Source organism: Ruditapes philippinarum, unplaced genomic scaffold (genome assembly GCF_026571515.1).
Source record: "Ruditapes philippinarum isolate M1 unplaced genomic scaffold, ASM2657151v2 ctg7509_1_1_1_1, whole genome shotgun sequence".
Taxonomy (NCBI): Eukaryota; Metazoa; Mollusca; class Bivalvia; order Venerida; family Veneridae; genus Ruditapes; species Ruditapes philippinarum.
In genome coordinates, this window is record NW_026859578.1 from 3,594 (window position 1) to 25,110 (window position 21,517).

Consider the following 21,517-nt stretch of genomic DNA (forward strand, 5'->3'; position numbering starts at 1 on the left):
TTTTTCTCAATCATATAGAGGATATTTGTTTAGTTCAGTGTAAGATCGGAATATATTTCACCGAGTGAGCACCAAAAGGTATATTTCACGAGATGCGCAGCCACGAGTGAAATATGAACTTTTGGTGTTCACAAGGTGAAATATATTTCGATCTTACACCAAACTAAACAAATTTTCTTTTTATTACATGCAAAGAAACGTTTTAAAAAGACATTAAACCTTATATTGAATGAAAAGCGCGCCAAATAATAATACAACGTGACGTCATTTACGACGTCACGTCATTAAGTTGGTACCCAGTTCTGTGTACGCTGGTATTTCACTGAAACAACGTAAGGGGCTTAAATTCAAAACAGTGAAATTATCAAAGTGGTAATTTCACTGTTTGAAACAGTGAAATTACCAGTTTTAATTCACTGATATATTTCTATAAACCACCGAAAAGCATGTAATAAATCGACATATTTGAGACCAGAGTTCAAGTTTTAATGTCGCTGTTTATTACAGATAGAAAAAATGTTCAACAATTTCATTGGCGTATCCGCTTTTTTGACATAATCATGTGATAACACCATCATCACGTGATTTGTGTGAAGGCAGTGGCTACTGGCCGTAGCGTAACCGGTGCGCGGAGTTTGTACATATTTGTGACACATCTATCCCTTTTTGATTAAATATGATAATTGTAACAATCTTAAACAAAAATATTTGTAACAATCTTGACAACAACAACAGCAATTATATTATTATTATTATTATTATAAGAATAATAGTGATGATGATTATGATGATGATGATGTTGAAGTTGATGTTGTTGTTGTTGTTGTTGATGATGATGATGATGATGATAATGATGATGATGATGTAGTTGTTGTTGTTGTTGTTGTTGATGATGATGATGATGATGATGATGATTTCACGATTGACGGTTGTGACGATAATGAAAAATAATGAAGGAAATAATATAAATTTGTACAGAATAAAATAAAATTAAAAAAAAAAAAACAGTCCAAAATAACATTTTGAAATTTTTATAACAATTTGTCCATGTTATTGTTGCATTTTTATAATAAAATAATGTACTGCTTTTATAATTCTAGACTGGGGACACGCCACTGCACACTGCATTAAGTTACGGAGCTGTTGAGGCTATGGAAGGGTTACTAATCAAAGGTGCCAAGGCCAGTGCGACAAATAAGGTAACTGATTTGTATAATCGGAACATCTCGGCTATTAAGTTCCGAAGTTTGACGGAAAGGGCCGAGAAGATGCGAAAGTGATTTGTATACTCATGATTACTACATGGTACTGCTTCCGGAATAAAAACCGAAAGCAAAAAGTACTAAGAAGTGAAAAATAAGAGATAAGACCATCAGTATTTTCGGAATCGAAAATGGTGCTAGGGGGGCGTGAGAGATGTTGCACTTTTTCATTATCCCTCATGAAAACAGACTCAATGAATCTACAAATTTCATGTATTTTTTGTGATTAGTACTTCCGAGGGATCACTTTTTCTATGATTTTTGTTTATCACAGTGCCATGCGGCAGCTGTATAAAGTTGTCCAGTACTTTACTTCAGTGTTGTTATATTTTTTGGGCCTTCAGGATCATCGATATCAAAACATTTCAGTGTTAAAAATTGAATACCGCTCAAGCCGGTGCTATGGGGCGTGAGTGTTGTTGCACTTTTTCATTACCCCTCATGAAAAGACTCAATCAAACCGAGTCTGCATTTTTCATGTACTTTTTTGTGATTAATGCCTCCGAGGGATTACTCTTTATAAGTTTAATGCTTTTTCATCATCGAGCTAAAATGAATATGTTTAAACTATAATGTCAAACCGGAAGTAGACTTTCCAACACAAAGCTATCGAAAATGTATAAATATATCATATTCCTTTTTTGTATAATAGGAGCCATTTTTTCCTTTATTACAGGAGGGAAAAAGACCGGATGACGTGGCAAAGAACGTGGCCATTAAAGAAAGCCTCCGGATGTACGCTACCATGCTGATTGCAATGAGTTCTGGGTAAACATCTTATCTGAAAATCTGATCAGTAATCAAAGTGCTGAAAGCACTGAGTGCGACGGAAACTCTAAAACAATCTATAATATAATCATTATGAAAAATTTGTTCCTGTTGCTCATGGTTAAGACTTCACGAAGTATATGGAGAGCTGTTCTACTCACGACGACGTCGGCCTTCGTGTTAAAAGTTTTGTTTAGTAGATTTTTTTATTATTAATTCTTTATTTCTTAAAGTATCAGATTCAAACTTCAAATATATATTCCTTATCATGAGCAACATTATAATATTTTTGTGACAAGGTTTATTACTCTAGAAGCAATATTTCCAATATTATCTCCTTTTGAACCTAGAATTTTTCTATAAAATATGTCATGTCTCTACTTATTTCACAAGGGATCTACTGCAGCCTCCAAATTAATATATGTTCCTTATCATCACCCACATCATGTGTAACAAGAGTCACAACTCATGCATGGACATTTGTAGAAATGTTCTCCCTTGAAGTTAGGAATTTTCTAAAGTTTTTTTTACTCTAACTTCTTTTTTTCTTCTTATTTACTTACTTTAAAATGTTACATACTGTTTGCTCTTATAATTTTTGTTACTGAAGGGATTGACTTCAGATTTCAAGTTGTAGTCTTTTCCATATTAGAGCATAGAAATGTCTGTTTAACTTTTATTGAAATGGTTACATGTGGTGAAAAAATGTTGTACATTTAAATGTTCTCTATCGGAGTACTTCGGTGCGTGGAAAAATAGCATGTAAATCGTATCTTAACATCAAAAACTTATGATTCAATAATATACATTGTAATATATATCTTATATAGTTAGGTTTTTCTCTTTACGAACATGTTTGTGACATATCCTTACATTATATACATATATGGTTTATAAGACACAATCTATGTTATATTTACTTTGGTGTTATTCGTGATTATGGTAGTTCAGTTCGATGTATGTACGTAAAAAAGCTTCTGGGTGCGCCTTTAATGTCGGTATTTGTAATATTAATAAATCGAAGACAGTATTAAAGCCATATTGCAATTGTATTATATCAACATTGTAGGATTTATATACGGCAAGGTTTTGCTGAAATGATTTTGCTTTATATTTGATGATCTTCATCACTTTTATAATGTATTTAATTTATTCTTTATCTTCTTTTAACGAAAAGATACATTAAAGCGAAGGGAATGAAAATTTCACACCGCAACGTGTCGCAGCCACTTACAATAGAACGTGTAGGCGTTATCATAGAAAACATTGACATTCCTAGAGAATTTCCGACAGGATTTTACTGTCGGCGGGAGAAAGTAGAAAACGCAACTGTGACATTAAAGAAATACGAGGAGGAGTCTGTTTTCAGTGACGTTTTCCATATAAGGATTTTTGAAACAAACAGAGACTGTAAAACAACAATGTATCTCCCCGTGTTTAAAGCGCCATCTGAGAAAGAACAGCTGGTGATACATTTTATAAACGTAGCAGAGGAAGACATGGTGGTCGACAACGCTACGGTTAGAAACCAGGTAAACTATTAGTCCATGCCGTAATGATAGGAATTGTCACATAATATTCTTATGTAAAACATGTCCTTTTTTGGTTAAATTCGTCCCTGAGATAATTTGTATAACAAATTGTAATCATCATATAAGCAATGCAGAAAACGTTAGAATATTGCTAGATTACACATCTGTTTACTTTCCGTTGTGTTAAAAGATCCAACCAATTACGCAATCAAGTTTTTACAAATATTAATCAAATGAATTACATGTATATGTGTTATTTTTATCATCAATGTGATACAATGACACTTCAACCATGATTAAAGGGACACCACTGCGGTTTTTGTCATGACTTGACTGGAAATATTTTTTTGAAATTTATGTTCCATTTGACACAGGACTAGATAAACAATTTGTGTGTAAGATTTCAGATAATTCGTCCTGTCCGTTTTCCCAGAATGATTATTCAAACTTTGGTAAACAATCCGAAATTGAAATGCTTCACAACGCTTTGTCCTCAAATAGCACAAAAATGCAATTTTCATTTTTTCTGTTACTATTTTTCATAATTGTCTTTTGCGTATTTTTCTGTTTTAACTGGCCTAGCTGATCTATGTAAAAAAACATTCAATTTAAATGTTTTAGGCTTTTGGACCTTAGTGGAATCCCTTTAACTGTAGTACATTACGATTGAACAATATATGTAAGGTTTGATTTGATAATACCGACCCTTTCAGGCATATTTTGAGGAAAATAGACGAGGAAACAAAATAATCTAGAGTATCTTTACTAGAATGTCTAAATAGTCTTGCTAAACATCAATTTTCACGGAAGACATTTTTTTTATATTTATGACTGAAAACTTATTTTATTTTTAGATTAATTACTGCGAAATGCAGACAGTTTTGATACCGGAAACAACTGCTGTGTGTGTAGTAAACATAAGACCAAAGAGAGAAGATAAAACAATCACAAACGAGGGAGCGCTTATTACATCGGAGATGGAAAAGGACTTCTCCCTTGAGATTCCACAAGATTCGTTTGAGGGAGAAGCCGTTTTAAGTTTGACGGTGAGAACTAATACATAATCTACGTCATAATATTAATCTTGATTAACAAATATCATATGACATCATTTATTAATATATTAAAATTGATTTGGATAGTTGGAGAGCAAAATTGTGTGACCTACTGGAATACACTAGTCAGTTAAATGACAACCACATTTTCAGATGGACATACAACAGTAGTCAGCCGATAAACTTATTAATAAATAAATACCCATTTTATGTTTAAGGTGTTCGAAACAAACGCAGACGATTTTGCAGACGAAGAGGAAGGCGTCGTCAATGAAGCTCCCGATGACAGTCCAAAAAAGAAGAAGAGTACTGGTAAACGAAAAAAGTCTGTAGTGAGTCAAAATCCTGTTGAAGATGAACCGGATGAACCCAAACTGGAAAGGAAATCATCTATGAGCAGTGTAGCAACAGATCTGGATGATGAGAAAACAACAGAAACAACAACAAAACCAACAAATCCAAATCTCTTGACAGACGTTTATCAGATAAATGTTGCAGGTAATTTGTTTTCTTCAATCGCCCCCTTTTGTAAAAGGGGATCATTCGGCACGCGCATGGTCGGCACTGCTGTTTGGTACATGTTTGAAATTTATCTTTAAAAAATACAGGGTTAGTGATCACGTGACATTTGCTTCACAGCTAATGGAATTTTCTATTTCTTCGCTTTATTTTTTAAATATTTCAACAATAAACATACATCATGTTCAAGGCAAATATTTTCCCTTTCAAATAAGGCGTGCTCGGTTATATATACCACGCATGCACCTTTTGATCTTTTATAAGCTTACAATAAATTTACTAAGATATTTAGATATTTTGCTCTCATTGCAGGGCAACAACCGAAAAAGGGGGTCAAAGTTCAGATACCTATTTGTGAAGGTATGAATGCAGACGACGATATTGCAATTGTTGCAGCAGACGAGACTAAATTGAATGAAGAAGATGCTCTTGAAGTTCTCCAAACGAAGCCACAAGTTGTCGGTCTAAACTTGATATTTGAAGTCTCCCACTTTAGCATGTAAGGAAACTGTTTGACATTTTAGCAATTATTGATATTCATGTTAACAATTTAAGGCCTTTAATGGGCATGGATGCGTGCCACCATATTGTTGTGGAAACGTCATAGTTGATGATAAAATACATTGTCGAAAGAACACTGACTAAACATATGTTTAATAATGCCGCCGATTTGTTGGGTATTATTTCCCCTGCTCATTGGGACGCACTCTTCAATGGAGTTGTCACCCTTTGCACAGTTTTCACTTATTTTCCAGATATGTAGCAACATGGAAGAAGAAATCGGAAGTCAAAGAACAGAGGCTCGAGCTTCAGCGTCAGATCTCTAATGCCCGAGACAAAAGAAAGCCAGCTGCACTATTTGCACTTATAAAACATGTTGAAGGTAAATTATATTTACTAAATTATAAATGTATACAGTAATTTATATTTCTAACTGTATGTTTTGTCAGTAAAATTGTAGACGCCACCTCAAATAAACAACCGACAATTTTCTTTGTTACTATTCCATGTTACGACTACATATATTACGACGGTATAGTATTGTTTATAGTAGGCCTACTGCAAGTTTGCGACGTCACTTTTCATTGGATAATTTTGACTTTTACGTAGTTCTAAACTGTATTTACAGATGCTATCATTATGAAGTTTTTTTTTCTAAAATAAAAAAGTTCACTTTTTAAAATTTTGGACATGTTAAAGTACTGTTTATAAACGGTATATATTGCCATTTTTAGTCACGGCTATAAGTAAGGACTGTATATTACGACTTTTAGCCACGGTTATATGTTATAACTTGTTTTTCAGCAAAACGATATGAATTCTGATTGTTTGAAAAATCAATTTTATTATGGAAAATGTAAGATATTTTTTTATTTCAAATCAAAATCATGCACGTTTCAAGCTATCTTACTAATTTCAACACTTTTCTTTCATCACAAGGAGTCTCAAATACATTTTCGCACGTGTTTACTTTATTCACATGTCTATGTTTTAGACAGATAACTAATTTGTCACTTAGTGTATCGGACATTATCATAAAAGAAAGAAACTTTCGCAAAGTATGTGCCAGTTGTTCAAGGGTACCACTTAGATGTACACACTTGTAGTAGCTTGTAAAACTCGTTTTGTTTGCAAAATCGGTCAGCTAATCCCCGTATAAAAGCCCGATATGTTTATTCAACGTAAAAATCGAGTTTCAAAAGGATTGAAAAACTGTACTAACTTATCTACATTCAAACTTGGAGAAAGTTTCTTTTTTGGTTCAGTATACCTCGCGGCTCACGAAGCGGCCATTTCGGAACGAGTCCCACGAGAAACATTCATCCTTAACACCCCAGTTACACAGAGCCATCGGTGATTGATCGGGAAATTATGGAGTGAACCGATGACAACGTATTTTACACCGATATCACCTATTGATCACCTGTTTTCCACCTATCAACTGCTATGTGGGAAAGATAAGTTTTATCGGTGAAAAATTACCGATTGGGATTTTTAAACATGATTAAAATTCTCGATCGGGGAAAATATTTTACAAATAACCGACAGCAACATAATTATATCACAAGATATGCAAGCTCTTAATCACCGATATCGCCGATCGGACAAAGATAACCAAATATGAATCACCGGCCATATCTGACGGAAAGTGTTTAACCACTGATGACTAGCTATCAAACACTGATTAATCAGCGTTACGCCCGATTTAGGTCCGATTTACAAACCGATAGTATTTCAGCATTTTTATCACCATCCAACCCTGTTTGAGTTTGCTTTCTGTCACCGATGGCCGTTTACACAGAAAACCAGAAATAAAATCACACATGACAACCGATCATAACAGCGAGTAAATTTAAAATTAAATGACCGATTGGGGACCGACCGTCTGTGTAACTGGCCCTTAACGCTCCCCGTGGGGCTCGAACATTCGACCTCTCGAACCAGAGGCGGACACCTTAACCACTAGACCAACGGTACCGGTATGAAAAGCTTGGTGTATTCCATGCTGATATGTTTTTACGTTTTAAGATTTGAAGCACATTCTCCTCGTGTCGTGTGTCGTGGCTAACAAGAGCAAAGATTGCCGGAAGAAGTGGATCGATACTGAGGGTTACGAGGAACAAAACCCACCGGAAGCAGGACCCATACAGATGGCACCGGGTGACACATATTGCGTCGCCATTGAAGTAAGATATTGTCTGTTTAAGGTTTGGTCTTATGGATATATCTTGAATTTCCGTGATATTTTTTCCGTGCTAGACTATTTACTAGTGTTTACTAAAATGTAATTTGAAAAAAGTATGTCGTGCCAGACGATTATAAATTAAGAAATGCTTAACAACAAACACTAGCGGATACTTAAATGTTGTAAATAATTAAAAAAAAAATGATAAAGATTTATTGGTCAAAGTATACATGTATATCAACTATTTATACGGCTTGTTGGTCTTTTTCAACTGAAATATTCACAAAAGAATATTCTGTGTACAAACACCCTTGTGGTATTTTATTTCGCGATTATTTTTTATCCAGGACCTGTTAATGATTTAATCTTTTTTTCTAAGATAAGCGCTCAGTGCGCCAAAAATATTGCATTTAGGATTTTAATGCAATTCAAATTCTACATCTACATTAAATTAATGACACATGTATATAAGCTGAATGATAATAACTAGTTTATATTGTGGAATGTATATATTATATTTTGTTCTTTCTGTCAGGGGAACGCTAGCTTGGAAGACAAGGATGATGCCACTGAGAGAAAAATACAATTCTCACAATGCCGATCTAGTTGGCAACCGTATCACGTAAACCTGCACGAGAATATTTATGATCCTGACTTGGCGTTTGCTCATGTCATAGTTTCCAAAAAGACAGAGACGGGGTTTGAGGAAGCGACCCGGTTGAGGATTAAACTGAAAGCTCCCCCTAAACCACCTCCTGCGACGCCGGGACCTTTATCAAAAAGTGACCAAGCACGGAATTTAGCTAACAATCTCGGAAAAATGGGTAAGAAGAATTTTTTAGGTTTGCTTTGCGAACTAGTCTTGTTTCGTTGCAAAGCCTTAACATTTTATCTATCTGTACGTTTTTGCATAAGTGTAACATAACAAGTGTCCACATCATTTAGATGTTTTCCGGTCTATTGACAGAAGCGATACAAGATATAATCATGCTGCAACGTTGTAAGTTAAACGTAATTAATACAAGTATCAGCATTTCCAAAACTGCTAGGAATCACTGTTCAGCCAAGTATTCGAAAGTTTTTCGTGAAAAATAGAGACTCCTGAAAAATTGAGCTAATGTTTCTTCTTTTACGAGAAATACACATTATATCCATATACTAAGATACACATGTATGCACATTACATTAAGTATAAAAGTAAAAAAAAAATAAAAAGTCTATATCATATAATAAAGATTCAGTTGTGTGGGTGTCTAAACATTAAATGCATATCTCTTTACAGTAACAAATACTGTCCCTCTTTTAACCGTCCATTAGACTTTACTATATTACTAACTGCATATATATCAAGTGTTTAGAATTGATAACTTCAGGATGTTATCCTTTCTCTGTTTTAATATATGGACATGAGCACCTATAAGCATAGCTTTAATTTTCTACCTTTCATTTTACCAAAGGTTATTTTATTAACAATTTATTTACAAACTACATACACATAGAAAATAATAATTAGTTTCACATAGTGATTAGAAGATTATTGTAGCGGAATACCTGTAGGTATGTACTAACTGAACAAACTAGAAAAATCACGTCTATAAGCCAGTAAAATAGTTTAAAACAGTTCCATTACCTATCCTGATACTCATTTGCAGGTGGACGTTCTGCTTGTAGGAAAATTTTGAAAATATATAAAGGAATGAAAAAGAATACGGCATCAATGTAGACCACAAAGACATTCGAAATCCGTGTTTTAGTAAAGCTAAGGCACAAGCTGTTAAACTGAGCCTACAATTTCGTGAAAATGATATCACAATGCACATGCGTTTTACATAAAGTTATTAAATACAAATATAACAACATATTTGTTTTTACTTGATTTTTACGAATCAAAATAAAACTAATTTACACAACATGACATTAACTGCTAATAAAAACAGCTCCTCCCATAGGCAAAAATAAAAAGCATTCCATAAGAGACGACGCCGCTCACCGGCGTCGCCAATCATGATGCAACGTTGTAAGTTAAACGTAATTAATACAAGTATCAGCATTTCCAAAACTGCTAGGAATCACTGTTCAGCCGGGTATTTGAAATTTTTCGTGAAAAATAGAGCCTCCTGAAAAATTGAGCTAATGTTTCTTCTTTTACGAGAAATACTTTATGTATTGTTTCCCCGCGTAGGACCCTACACACTGGTTTCGAGCTTCGTGCATTAAGCAAATAAGGTTAAAAGGTTGAAAAAAAAATCCCAGAAAATGGAATTTTTTCCCTAAAAATGAATTGCGAAGACGTTTTAATTAAAAAACAACAACAACAAAAAAACAACAAAAAAAAAAAACCACGCACAAAAAACCCCTCTACATACCGTGCAATACCGGCATACCGACCAAGGCACATCTATTTCATTCTGAACCGTTATTGTAAAACATGGTTAGAATGAAGGCTATTAAGAAGAACAACGAAAAACTAACTGTCAAAATATTGCCGTTTACGCAGATATTTTGAGAATATTTAAAGTGATAAAAATCCCGATATCCGGGATTCCGGAAGCATGCACTCTTGCACCGTATACACCCTACGGTTATTGCAAAACCCGGAGTCTCCTTTGTGGAATATATGCTCTATGGAAAAACTGATGATGTTCGTGTATTTACTTGAATAAACAAATGGTACAATATTAAATGTGATTACCGGAAAAATGATAACATGCGCTTCTTGGTTTTAATTGATTTTTTGCTTGCTAAGCATCCGAGTCTGGAGCAGCTTATTGACGGCGTAAAATATCATCTGCTGAGAAAAACGTACATACGTAGTTTTCAATGTTTTTGACTAACTTGACTGACGATAAAGGGCACGCATTTTTTCAATATTTTTGGTCGATGATTTCAAAACAGACTATAAAGGGCACCATTGAATTCTACGTTGTCTTCATGGCGTCATTTTGTCTTATAGTCATTTTTAAAAAGAAATATGCATATGTGTTCTGTGTTTCTTTTCCTAAATGAAGAAGTAAGTTAGTTAGCTAGTTATCTATATTGTGTATGTTTTGTTTGTGAATGCTTTTTCTGTAGTTTGACCCATTGTTTCCCATCTTGTCAATTAGAAATAACTTGTTAACTATACGTAGATAGTTGTAACTGCTAATACCAAATAAGAACAAAGGGAACTATTTTGTAGGTCCACGAAGGCCTGTTTATATTCATACGCCTATACAACATGAGAGTTTTCAATAGAGACTGTAACCATGTAGGTATTTTTCAATTTCAACGGATATTGTTTTCCCACTATATTATTGTGTGGTTTCGTCATGTATTTTTGTACATTACTAAATCATTTTTATTGTTTTATTTACCTGTATATATACCTCGAATTTACATTTTCTTCATTTCTTTTATCTGTCTAATAAGTCCTCATTCGGTAGCCTTGCGGATTACCGGAATTTTAACGGAACTTGTCGAATGTTACATGTCTCCTGGGCCAAAATAAATCACCTTGTTAACTCCGCTGACGTTTACTTAAACAGCAAGAACAAAAATCAGAACAACAACGATATCAATAGGCATAAGCTTATATGCACGCATTTTATGTCTATGTTATTGGAAAAAATAATCATAGAAAATTTGGAAGTTATGTTGGTAGATTTGTCAACTTTGGAAAAAGGTACTACTATAAACACACACAAACGCGCAAAACTTAAAAGAAAAAAGAGACAAGACTTGGATGCTTTTTGTGCGCTTTCTTGCTTTAAATTTAGAACATTGTATAAACAGACAGGCTATATATATAACAAGTTAATACTCCGGTGTATTAAGCGCTTTGATTCCTTGATGGATTATAATTACGGCAGATAACAGTCGCATAAATGATTTGTCTTCATTACTCGAGAATTAGTAGAGCAAGTAAACTTTTTGCTTATTTAATTAACATTTTTGTATACGTATGAGCGTATATGAGCATTCATGCATGTTTGTATGTATGTGTGGGCGTGCGTGCTTTCGTGTATGTCTGTACGTATGTATGCAAATCAATGTCATTTTTCGTTTCTGGAATTAACTGATAAGAAATAAAACATGCTTATACTAATTTTTTACTAACAGATATTCAGTTCTTTATCTTAAAAATTTCCATTAAATAAAAGATATGCGTTTAATGAATGATTGTACTGTCACTGTTTATCTCAATTATCTTAAAACAACTTTATAAATAGCATGATACTACAAACTATGAATTATAACAATAAAAATGTGAGGAATAAATATCATGTTGCACCACTTATTATTTTCCTATATATTATCCAGATTTGTTTATGAGCTGTAAAACTTGCTTTTTCTTAGAGCTGTGTGAGAATTTTTGCGACATCAACAAAAAAAAAACTTTTTTTTTGAAAATAACTGACGGAAAGTGTATAGGTCTATAATGACAGGAAATGAACACGAATTCCCAGATACAATGAATAATAACGTTGTAAGTATGTAGTATCAGACATAACCACAAACTGCGAAAGAAATATATATGAGCCGCTTCACGAAAAAAACAAAATATTGGGTTTGCGACCAGCATGGATCCAGACCAGCCTGTGCATCCGCGCAGTCTGATCAGGATCCATGCTGTTCGCTTACCAACCCTATAACAAGTAGAGAAACTGACAGCGAACAGCATGGATCCTGATAAGACTGCGCGGATGCAAATGGCAAATGTAAGATAATGCTTTAATATGCCATATATCTATATAGCAGATAATAAAATGTTCTAGAATTCATCATGTAAATGTCCATTTTAACTATCACTTATAATTATATCAACATTTTCTTTTCAAACAACTTTTTACAATAATATCGAAATGATACATTTCAATTGTTTTTTTTAAAATAAATATTTGAACAATTTACGGAAAATATAATCATTCTAGACCTATACACGTTACTGTGAAATACTTGAGAAGGTACTGACCAAATGCAAAGTGGTTTTCTACTTCCGGTCCCGGAACGTCATTTTGTACAATTTAAAAAGTATTCTTAAGTAGATAGCAACAATACACATATACGTATACATATATAAAAAATTAACTTATGTCGCTTTTAAGCATCAAAGGCTGGTAAGAAAAATGAAAATGATAAACAACTTGGTTATTGGTCGAAAGATCTTGAGGACGCTAAAAGGGCACTTCTACCAATTATGCAAAAGGAAGAAAGTAGCGGAAAAGAAGTCATGCTAATTGGAAACAAACTGTATGTAAATAAAAAGCTGTTTAGGACCTTCAAGGATGGCAAAGTGTGTAAACCACGTGAATAATTTCGGATCAATGTAAGTTTGGTAACATGGTTGTGGATCATGTGACTAAATATATCTCTTTGTTGTGATTGGCCGAGACGCGGTCACTTTTTTATGCTAACAAATGTTCGTAACCAATCGGTACATCTCGGAGGTTCTTATCCGAAGTTTGATGTAAAAGGCCGAGAGTATGTGTGTGTGTGTATTTGAGTTTATTTATACTCGCCACCGGTTGCCCATATGGACGAGCCTCCAGAAGAGTATTGGTCATTTTATATTTTTTGGAGGATAGTGCAAGAGTCAGATACAGAAAAATTCCAGAAGCTTCTCCTGGTTCTTTAACGTGTTTAAGCACTCCTACACGGGACCTCGATTTAAAGTATTATTATTATTATTATAAAGTCTCATCCGAAAGACTGATTAGTAATTTTTAGTTGGCCAGCCCGGGAATCGAACCCACAATGTCGAGATTACAAGTCTCGCGCTCTAACCGATTGAGCTATGCGGGCTGGTTCTATGATAAGAGGCTTTATGAGATTTAGGATAGAAACCGACCAATAATCAAATACATCGGAACGTAAAACAGATATCCGGTATAAATTTTGGATAGGCTTAAAAAGGAAAGAAAGCAAAATAAACTTCTGCTTTTGTCGTCCGCTAAAAAATTACCTTCAGTTGATTTGGTCATATTATGACACATTTACTATATATTAAGATTTCGGTAACCTGGCTAATGTGACATTCACCTTCCTTGGTCGGCATAGACTTGTATATATTTACCTCATTATCAAACAATAACTGTATACATGTACATTATAACAATGTGAAGGGCATTGATAAAGAATATGATTATATGTTATACTGAAGTTATATTATACGAGTGGTGTTCGGGAAGTTTAATGACTTTTGCTGTAGTTTGATAAATAAAAGAAATAGAAAAATAAGAAGATCACCATAAAAATATTTAATTCTTTTACAGTCAGCTGTAAATTCATTAAACAATAAGTAAATTACAAATAAAACAAAACATAGACCGAAGCATACCCGGAACACGCTAACGTCACGTCAGTGCTAAATATGTTAACGTCAAATTTCCCCGATCGTCATATCGACTCACTTCTCGACGTTATCTCTATTTACACCGAAACATTTTCTATGCCTCTTGACCCATTTGTCGTACATGTCCTCGTACCAGATGTTGTCGAATGACGAAACTATTCTCTGGGTTTTAATTTGTAATTCCAACCAGGAATCAAAGCGTCGACCACGCAGCTGTGCTTTGATTTCCTGAAAAACTCGGAAATCCATCGAGCGGTATTTGTCTACTCTTGTTATTGAACGTTATACTACATATTGAGCACATATTGTAATTACATTTTGTGAAATATGGATAAAAACGCACCATTAAGGAAAAAATACAGCAAAAGCCCTTAATCATCCCGAACACCCCTCGTATATTGGAGTTATATGTTATACTGAAGTTATATATTTTTGGTGTGTTTTTGTGTGTGATTGGTGAAAAGGATATCAAAAATAAAAATTGTTTCATTCAAGTTCAATTTATAGATAAGGTTTTACTTTATGCATTAAATGTTAAAAAAAATATTTTAATACTTTAAGATAAAACGACCCAAATTATTGCTACATCATGTATAATTATGTTCAACCGATAAGATTTTTCTAAACTTTCGATATACTCATTTTGCAATACCTTTAACTTTTCATGCATCTATTCAAAATTTCTTCTTTTGCAGAGTTTAAAATGTTGTTTAATGAATACAGTTTTGAGCAATTTATTTAGATGAACGTTTTGTAATAAATAAGAAACATTGTGTGCTTTTTGTTTTTACCCCATCACATACTACCCACAAAATGGTCATATTTATTGACGAGGACCTACCTAGTCAATGAGGTAACGACATCAGGAAATAAATCTAGAGAAGTTTCATCTTTGTCGATAGCATTGCTATCGACGCTATTCGATAGCATTGCTATCGACGCTAGCTAATTTGAAGTCAATCATTATTGGTCTTCATTTCGGAGTTTTGTTTGCATATAAATTGACAAGGAAGGCCGTATGACTTTTAGCAGGACAACCAAAATACAAATATGGAAGATCACTTCTGCATTTTAACGTCCGAAGGAAGATAACTTTCACGTCCGCTTTACGTTTACGAGAGACTCGAGCGTTATAATTATTCCTAACGGGTCGAGGGCCGAGTAAAATCGATAGTTTCGTCTGCTGCGTAACGCGTTTGTAATCACAGTAATAGATACATTCATATTAATTAACAGAATAAGCGTACGTACACGACACAAACTTTTTGATAGACATTTTGCTACTGTAACTTATGAAGTTATTGAAGGGAATAAAACAGAACAGCGAGGTTAATTGGCAAACGTATTTAAAGCTGCATGCATCCAGATTTCCAATTTTCATAAAAAAAATAAATTTTAAGTGAAATATTGTGATTACAAAGAAAGTTATTCACATATTCAAATGACACTTTAAATCCACAAAAGTTACCGAAAAGAGATCATTATATGCAAAAATAGTCCTTACTGCGTTAGAGATGCAATAGAAAAATGGTGATAAACTCTGCATAATCAGTCATTTATCGCCTAACATTCAGCTTTTATTATTACTTCAATCTGTATTCTTTAAAATGTTCTTAAAATCATAGTATAATTTTCCTAAGTTTGATTTTCTAAAAATATTTTTTGCTCATCTGAAGGCATGCATCTTTAAAAAAGGCCAGGTTATTTTTCAGAGAAATGGCAAGGCACGCTTTGTGCGAGATGTTGCACTTCTGTAAAGCCAGATATTTTCGCGAGGCAAATTATTTGCGAAATAAAAATTTCGGGCTCATTCGCGTCGTAAAACGCTAACGAATTTACTCTTTCAGTTCAATCATGTATATGAAACTAAAAGTGAGAACCACCAATTTACAGTAAAATGCGTGTACTAAAAGACGTTTCTGTAAACGAATAGGAAGGCCACCCCATTATTTTGATATAATTGCTCTGGAATAAATGTGTCTGTAGAATAACAGGAGACCAACAAAGGTCAACGATTGTAATTTATAAATTACTACAAAATCATTTTAAATGGTAAAACTTTATTTAAGTGTACAGTTTCAGAAATTACATTTTGTCGAAAAATTCAATGTCTTTTCTGCCATTATAGCAATTGCAAACCTTATAAAGAAGCGAAAATCGATTTGCATTTACCAAATGATATTGTTTCATTTCGATCTTATTGGTCTAGAAATTTCTTTATTTTCGTATCATATTACTTAAGTTTCATAGGTGAAAATAAACATATATATTGATTTGATTAGTACCTTTGAGACCCACGATCCGATAATTATGACATACCTATATATAGCAGATAATCTCGAACAAAATATTGTTATTCATACTAAATCACTATAAACATTATCATCATATTTTGCGAAGAAATAAATTACTTCATAAGAATAACCAAATGACAATATATTTTGCTTATAACAATATTTGAAATACTTATGGAAAAATGTCCATCGTTGACCAATCCACTTTGAATCGATACGAGGGGGTGTTCAAATATGAATGCAACTGGGTCAATTTTCAGAAGTGCTTAACAAACAGTGCCAAAATAACTATCTCAATCCTTCAAAATACTCACCGCAATGTGATATACAAAGTTTTAATCTTTAAATCCAAATTTAAATGATTTTTCATAATTTTTTCGAGGTATACTGTTCAGACACTGGAAAATAGACAAACCGAGATTTTTTTTAGCGTTTGATATTTTCTTCCAGCTAGGTGTTTTTTGAGCCTCGGAAATAGGAAAAAGTCACAAGGGGCTAAATCTGGCCAACAAGCAATAAGGAGGCAACCTTTTTCTGTTATATCTCCTACAATGGCCGCTTTTGTGACGAAGCATTGTCATGCAACAACCTGGCACCACGGAGATCAGTTGCTGGTCGACGGTTTTTGAAATATTTCTTTAATTTATGAAGGACTTTGCCTTTGTAAAACTTTGCATTTACAGATTAACTCTTTGGTACGGTAATTTGAATAGCAGGGCCTTGATTGGTAAAGAAGATTACATACCTTATTTTTTGGTCGTTTAGCTATGAAAGGTGTTTGACTTCCTTTGGTTGCCCATATTTTGTTATGTATCTTTCGCTTGGGCTCATAAAAGATAACACACGCCTCATAGCCAGTGAAGATATTTGCGAAAGATCGATTGTTGTTATTAGGGAACAGTTTCAACAATTGTTTGGAGATTTTTACCCGAGCAAGCTTTTGCTCTTTTGTAAGATGGGGTATCCATCTAGCACTTATCTTTCCTCATTTTAAATCACGTCTGAGAACTGTATGAGCGGCTCCTACAGAGATACCAGCGCATTTAGCTTATACCTAGTTGTAACTCTTGCATCAGTAGCAATCAAATCCTTACTTTTTCAACCATTTTTGGTGAAGTTGCAGTTTTCGGACGGCGTGCATGAGGTGTGTCTTTGGCTGAATCCATACCACTTTTAAATTTCTTACACCACCGTGTGACAGGTGAAAAACGAAAGTTCATTGTTCCTATAAACACGACATATTTCATTAAATATTTATTTTCACCTGTATACCAAGAATACAGCGGTTCTTGATATAGGTCCGTATTTGATCTATGCGATACATGTACATAGTTCGTGAAAAACGTGGTTTAAAGCGTGATATTGGCCTAGTTACATTCATATTTGAACAGCCCTTGTACATATTTCTCGTGTGCAAATAAATAAATATACATGTAATTACTAGTCCGACGCGTTATAACCACTCAGCCCTAATGTTGATTCTGTATTTATTTACTTCATAAATTATTGATAGAACTACAGTCATCTGTCTTTTTGGCAGAAATACATTGCACTTTTAGTTTGTTTTAGGTATAAATCAGAAACATTATTTTTGTACCATATAAAACGGTTAGATGTACGATTCTGGAATAATAACAATGTATTTTATTTTTGAAATTGTATTTATAATCTTTTCAGCGAAAATAAACATTGCTTTGAACCTTTTCTTGCTTTAAAGGGAAATGCTTTATTCTGTAGGTCTATCGTATAATTTGTCATATTTAACCAGTATATTTTACTGAATAGGTTAATTGTGCATGGAGTCTAATATCCTATTTAATTCATATAGATTCTTATATCTTTCTGATTCGTCGTTTCTGATATATCATTAATCGTGTCACAAGCAAGAGCGCATGGTTATTTCACTTTCAATATTAATGCTAAAAATGATTCATTTTGAAAAAAAAAGATAATATTTTCCTTAATCAGAGAAGTATCTAAAATGATCATGTGGTTTCGAATACAAAACCGAGGCTACAATTCTAGAATATCATTATCGTTTGCGTTTGTAATTTTACACGATCCCCTTTCCTTTATATGAACTATAAATAAGGTTTTCAAGACAAAAATATACAAACGATTCAATGTGAATTTTATTCATACCTCAGTTACAACGTTACAATGTCATTTTTGAAATATTTTATTTCAGATTACAAACCACCGTCAAAAGGAGCAGTTGCCCGGATGTTGGGATTTTTCGGCAAAAACTGATGACGTATCCTGTTATTGTGAACAATATTCGGCCAGTCTCCTTGATGGCGTATGAGTTGTATTTAACTTCTAACCTATCATTGCAAAAAAGGGAAAAAATTGATTATTCGATGATATGAACAGTTGCTCGATTATTTTTTTCTTTTCGAGAACATTTTATTGTGTTATTTAGCAAATAATAATAATAATAATAATAATAATAATAATAATAATAATAATAATAATAATAATAATAATAATAATAAAATAATAAAATCTTTATGACCGGGTACATGCATATAGTTTTTATCTTTAAACAATTGTCAAGTCGAAAGTTGCTGAGCAAACAACAAAACACTTTTAAGACAATCATATTGCCCTTACACGTTCTGAAAACGACAAAGAAATGCTACTCTGTCTTAGAGATTTTAATTTCTTTTTTGAGTGTACATATATATATATTCCATTGTGGTGTATTTGTTAATATTTTGTCGTTGTGTATTTGTATATATTTTAGTATTGGTTTATATGTTTGTATACATTTAATTGTAATGTCGTGCATGTATATATTTTTATATTGGTAATATATAACTTTTTTTGAAAATGGCGGTATGCTCTGTCTATAATAATAACAGACAACTATTAAATGCATTTGTGCAGTGTGTCTTCTGTTTATTTCTGTTTCTAAAATTTAAGTTGCACCTCCTTGTACGATAAGTTTACAGAAAAATAAGGGGATAAATCAGTTAAGTATTTGACCTGGGTTTTTAGTAATTGCCGTTGAACATGCTAAGCTTTGCTAAGTGTTCTGCACAAGCCAAGGAGGTATAAAAAGGAATGCTCTCGAAAATATGACAGACAGAGAGACAGTCGAACGAAGGTTCTTGCCTATCTTATGCAATTAGTTATTCTCCTTGATGTCCACTACGCATGTACGGACTGACAGACGGACATATTTCGTTACGACATACAGTACCCATTTTCAAAAGTGTGGAACTAATGAAAGCACATTAGAAACTGTTTTATGAGCATAGAGAACTATTGTGTACAATACGAACTGATGACTGCACATTATAAACTGTTGTATGTTCACAGTGCTAATTGTTTCTTCTCTGGTTCGTACATTTAAGTATTATATAAAGAATTTAAGTATAAGTATTTTAAAATACAATGATAAAAAGAAGAATAAATTTTTGCAAGTTCAATATATTGTGTTATTATGACTCTATTTCAGTGATCGGAGCAAATTGTAAAATTATCAATACTGATATTGTAATTGCCGTCTTTTTTTAATTTAAAAGTTCTATAATTTCCATCTTTGATGCTTTTTCAATACATGCATGACAATAATCTCAAATCTCGGTCAAGGCCATGACATTGGATGTTCCATTTTAATGATTACACATGTCTTGATCTTTATAATCAGTATACATATTATCATGTATTTGTATCAATATATCTAACCCAAAAAGCTACTACTTTGTTATAAAATTTAAGTTTTCTTGTGAAAATAAAGACTTTTTCAACTGAAGAAATACATAATTCGCTTTCTGTAGGCCCTATTCAATACTTTGTTTTCATTGGCTAGCCTGTGTTATACGGACTCTATACGAGTGATTAAAGTCTTGCTAATAGCACTACTGAATCAATATCTCAAGTGATGATATATCTCAGAATAAATGCCTTTAGGATATTTAGTTGTTTTATAACTATTTATTTTTGAATCAGTAGTTCATAACTAATGTTGAAAATTTCTGTCTTGGATAATTAAAGCATCGAGTATTTTTACTATTTAAAACAACACTTTAATGTCATAAAATTGAGTACTTTATTTTAGAGAGAACGTGATCTACGACAGCCATGATTCAGAAAAATTCTTCAAATCATGTATTTATTCAGCTTTACAGTAGCTTGGATATATTTCAAGTTCATAAGAACCAAACTTGTTTTTGTTATAAACACTGGTAATGTTTATTGTGCACGGTGTTTCATGATATATGACTTTTTTTAAAAATCCTCTTCAAAAAGAATCGAAAAGACACTTTACATGTTTTTATATAATAATAAAATGTAATGAATGTTAAGTAATGTAACTGTCAAACCATTTATTTTCAAGAGTGTTTTCTCTCCTGAATTGAGTTACCGGATAATTTTTAGCTCGACTATTCTAAAAGAATAAGTAGAGCTTTTGTAGTCACTCGAGCGTCGGCGTTGGCGTAACCTTTTATGTTAAAGTTTTTGTAAAACCTCAAATATTTGCAAAGTCCATTGACATATGGCTTTGAAACTTTGCACACTTGTTCACCACCATGACCCGGAGGAGGTAACTATGAAGTATTTTGACAGAATAATGCCCCTTTTCAACTTAGTATTTACATTTAAGTTTGCATACCACCTTAGATATTTTCCTATTCTATTGACATCTGGCTTTGAAACAAGTTGAAATTTTATACTCTTCTTTGAGAGCATAATAGGACTCTCTCAAAGGCCTATAACTGTAACATGGGTTTATAGAAAAAAATTGCCCCTTTGTTTACTTAAATTTTTTTACATTATCAAGGCTCTAATACTTTAAAGCACTAATTAAGAATAGTCGAGCGTGGCTGTCCTACCGACCGCTCTTGTTTGACCGTTCATCAAATCTTACTGCCGCGGTAATCAGGTCAAAAAATAGAACCGTGATATTTTGAAGTTGACTTATCAGTTATAACCGTTATTTACAAGTTAAAACACGTTCTTAATCATCATTGTTGCTATTTGTAAAGTTTAAAATTCTCAGAGAAACTTTCACGTTTACTGCGGCGGTAAATCGGTCATAAATAGTTTTGATATTTAAACCAT

General features: G+C 33.2%; 1 protein-coding gene across 3 annotated transcripts; it reads left to right on the forward strand.

The window, feature by feature from the left end:
• Nucleotides 1-1,100: 1,100 nt before the first annotated feature.
• On the forward strand, nt 1,101-20,231 carry LOC132757106 (ankyrin-1-like; the record flags this gene model as incomplete). Of its 3 annotated transcripts, none has more annotated exon segments than XM_060748294.1 (11): nt 1,101-1,199; nt 1,939-2,030; nt 3,208-3,562; nt 4,417-4,608; nt 4,836-5,115; nt 5,449-5,635; nt 5,892-6,019; nt 7,666-7,823; nt 8,358-8,646; nt 11,001-11,069; nt 18,636-20,231. In XM_060748294.1, coding segments are annotated over 10 exon segments (1,836 nt in total), but the record flags the coding sequence as incomplete, so codon positions are not given.
• Nucleotides 20,232-21,517: the final 1,286 nt, after the last annotated feature.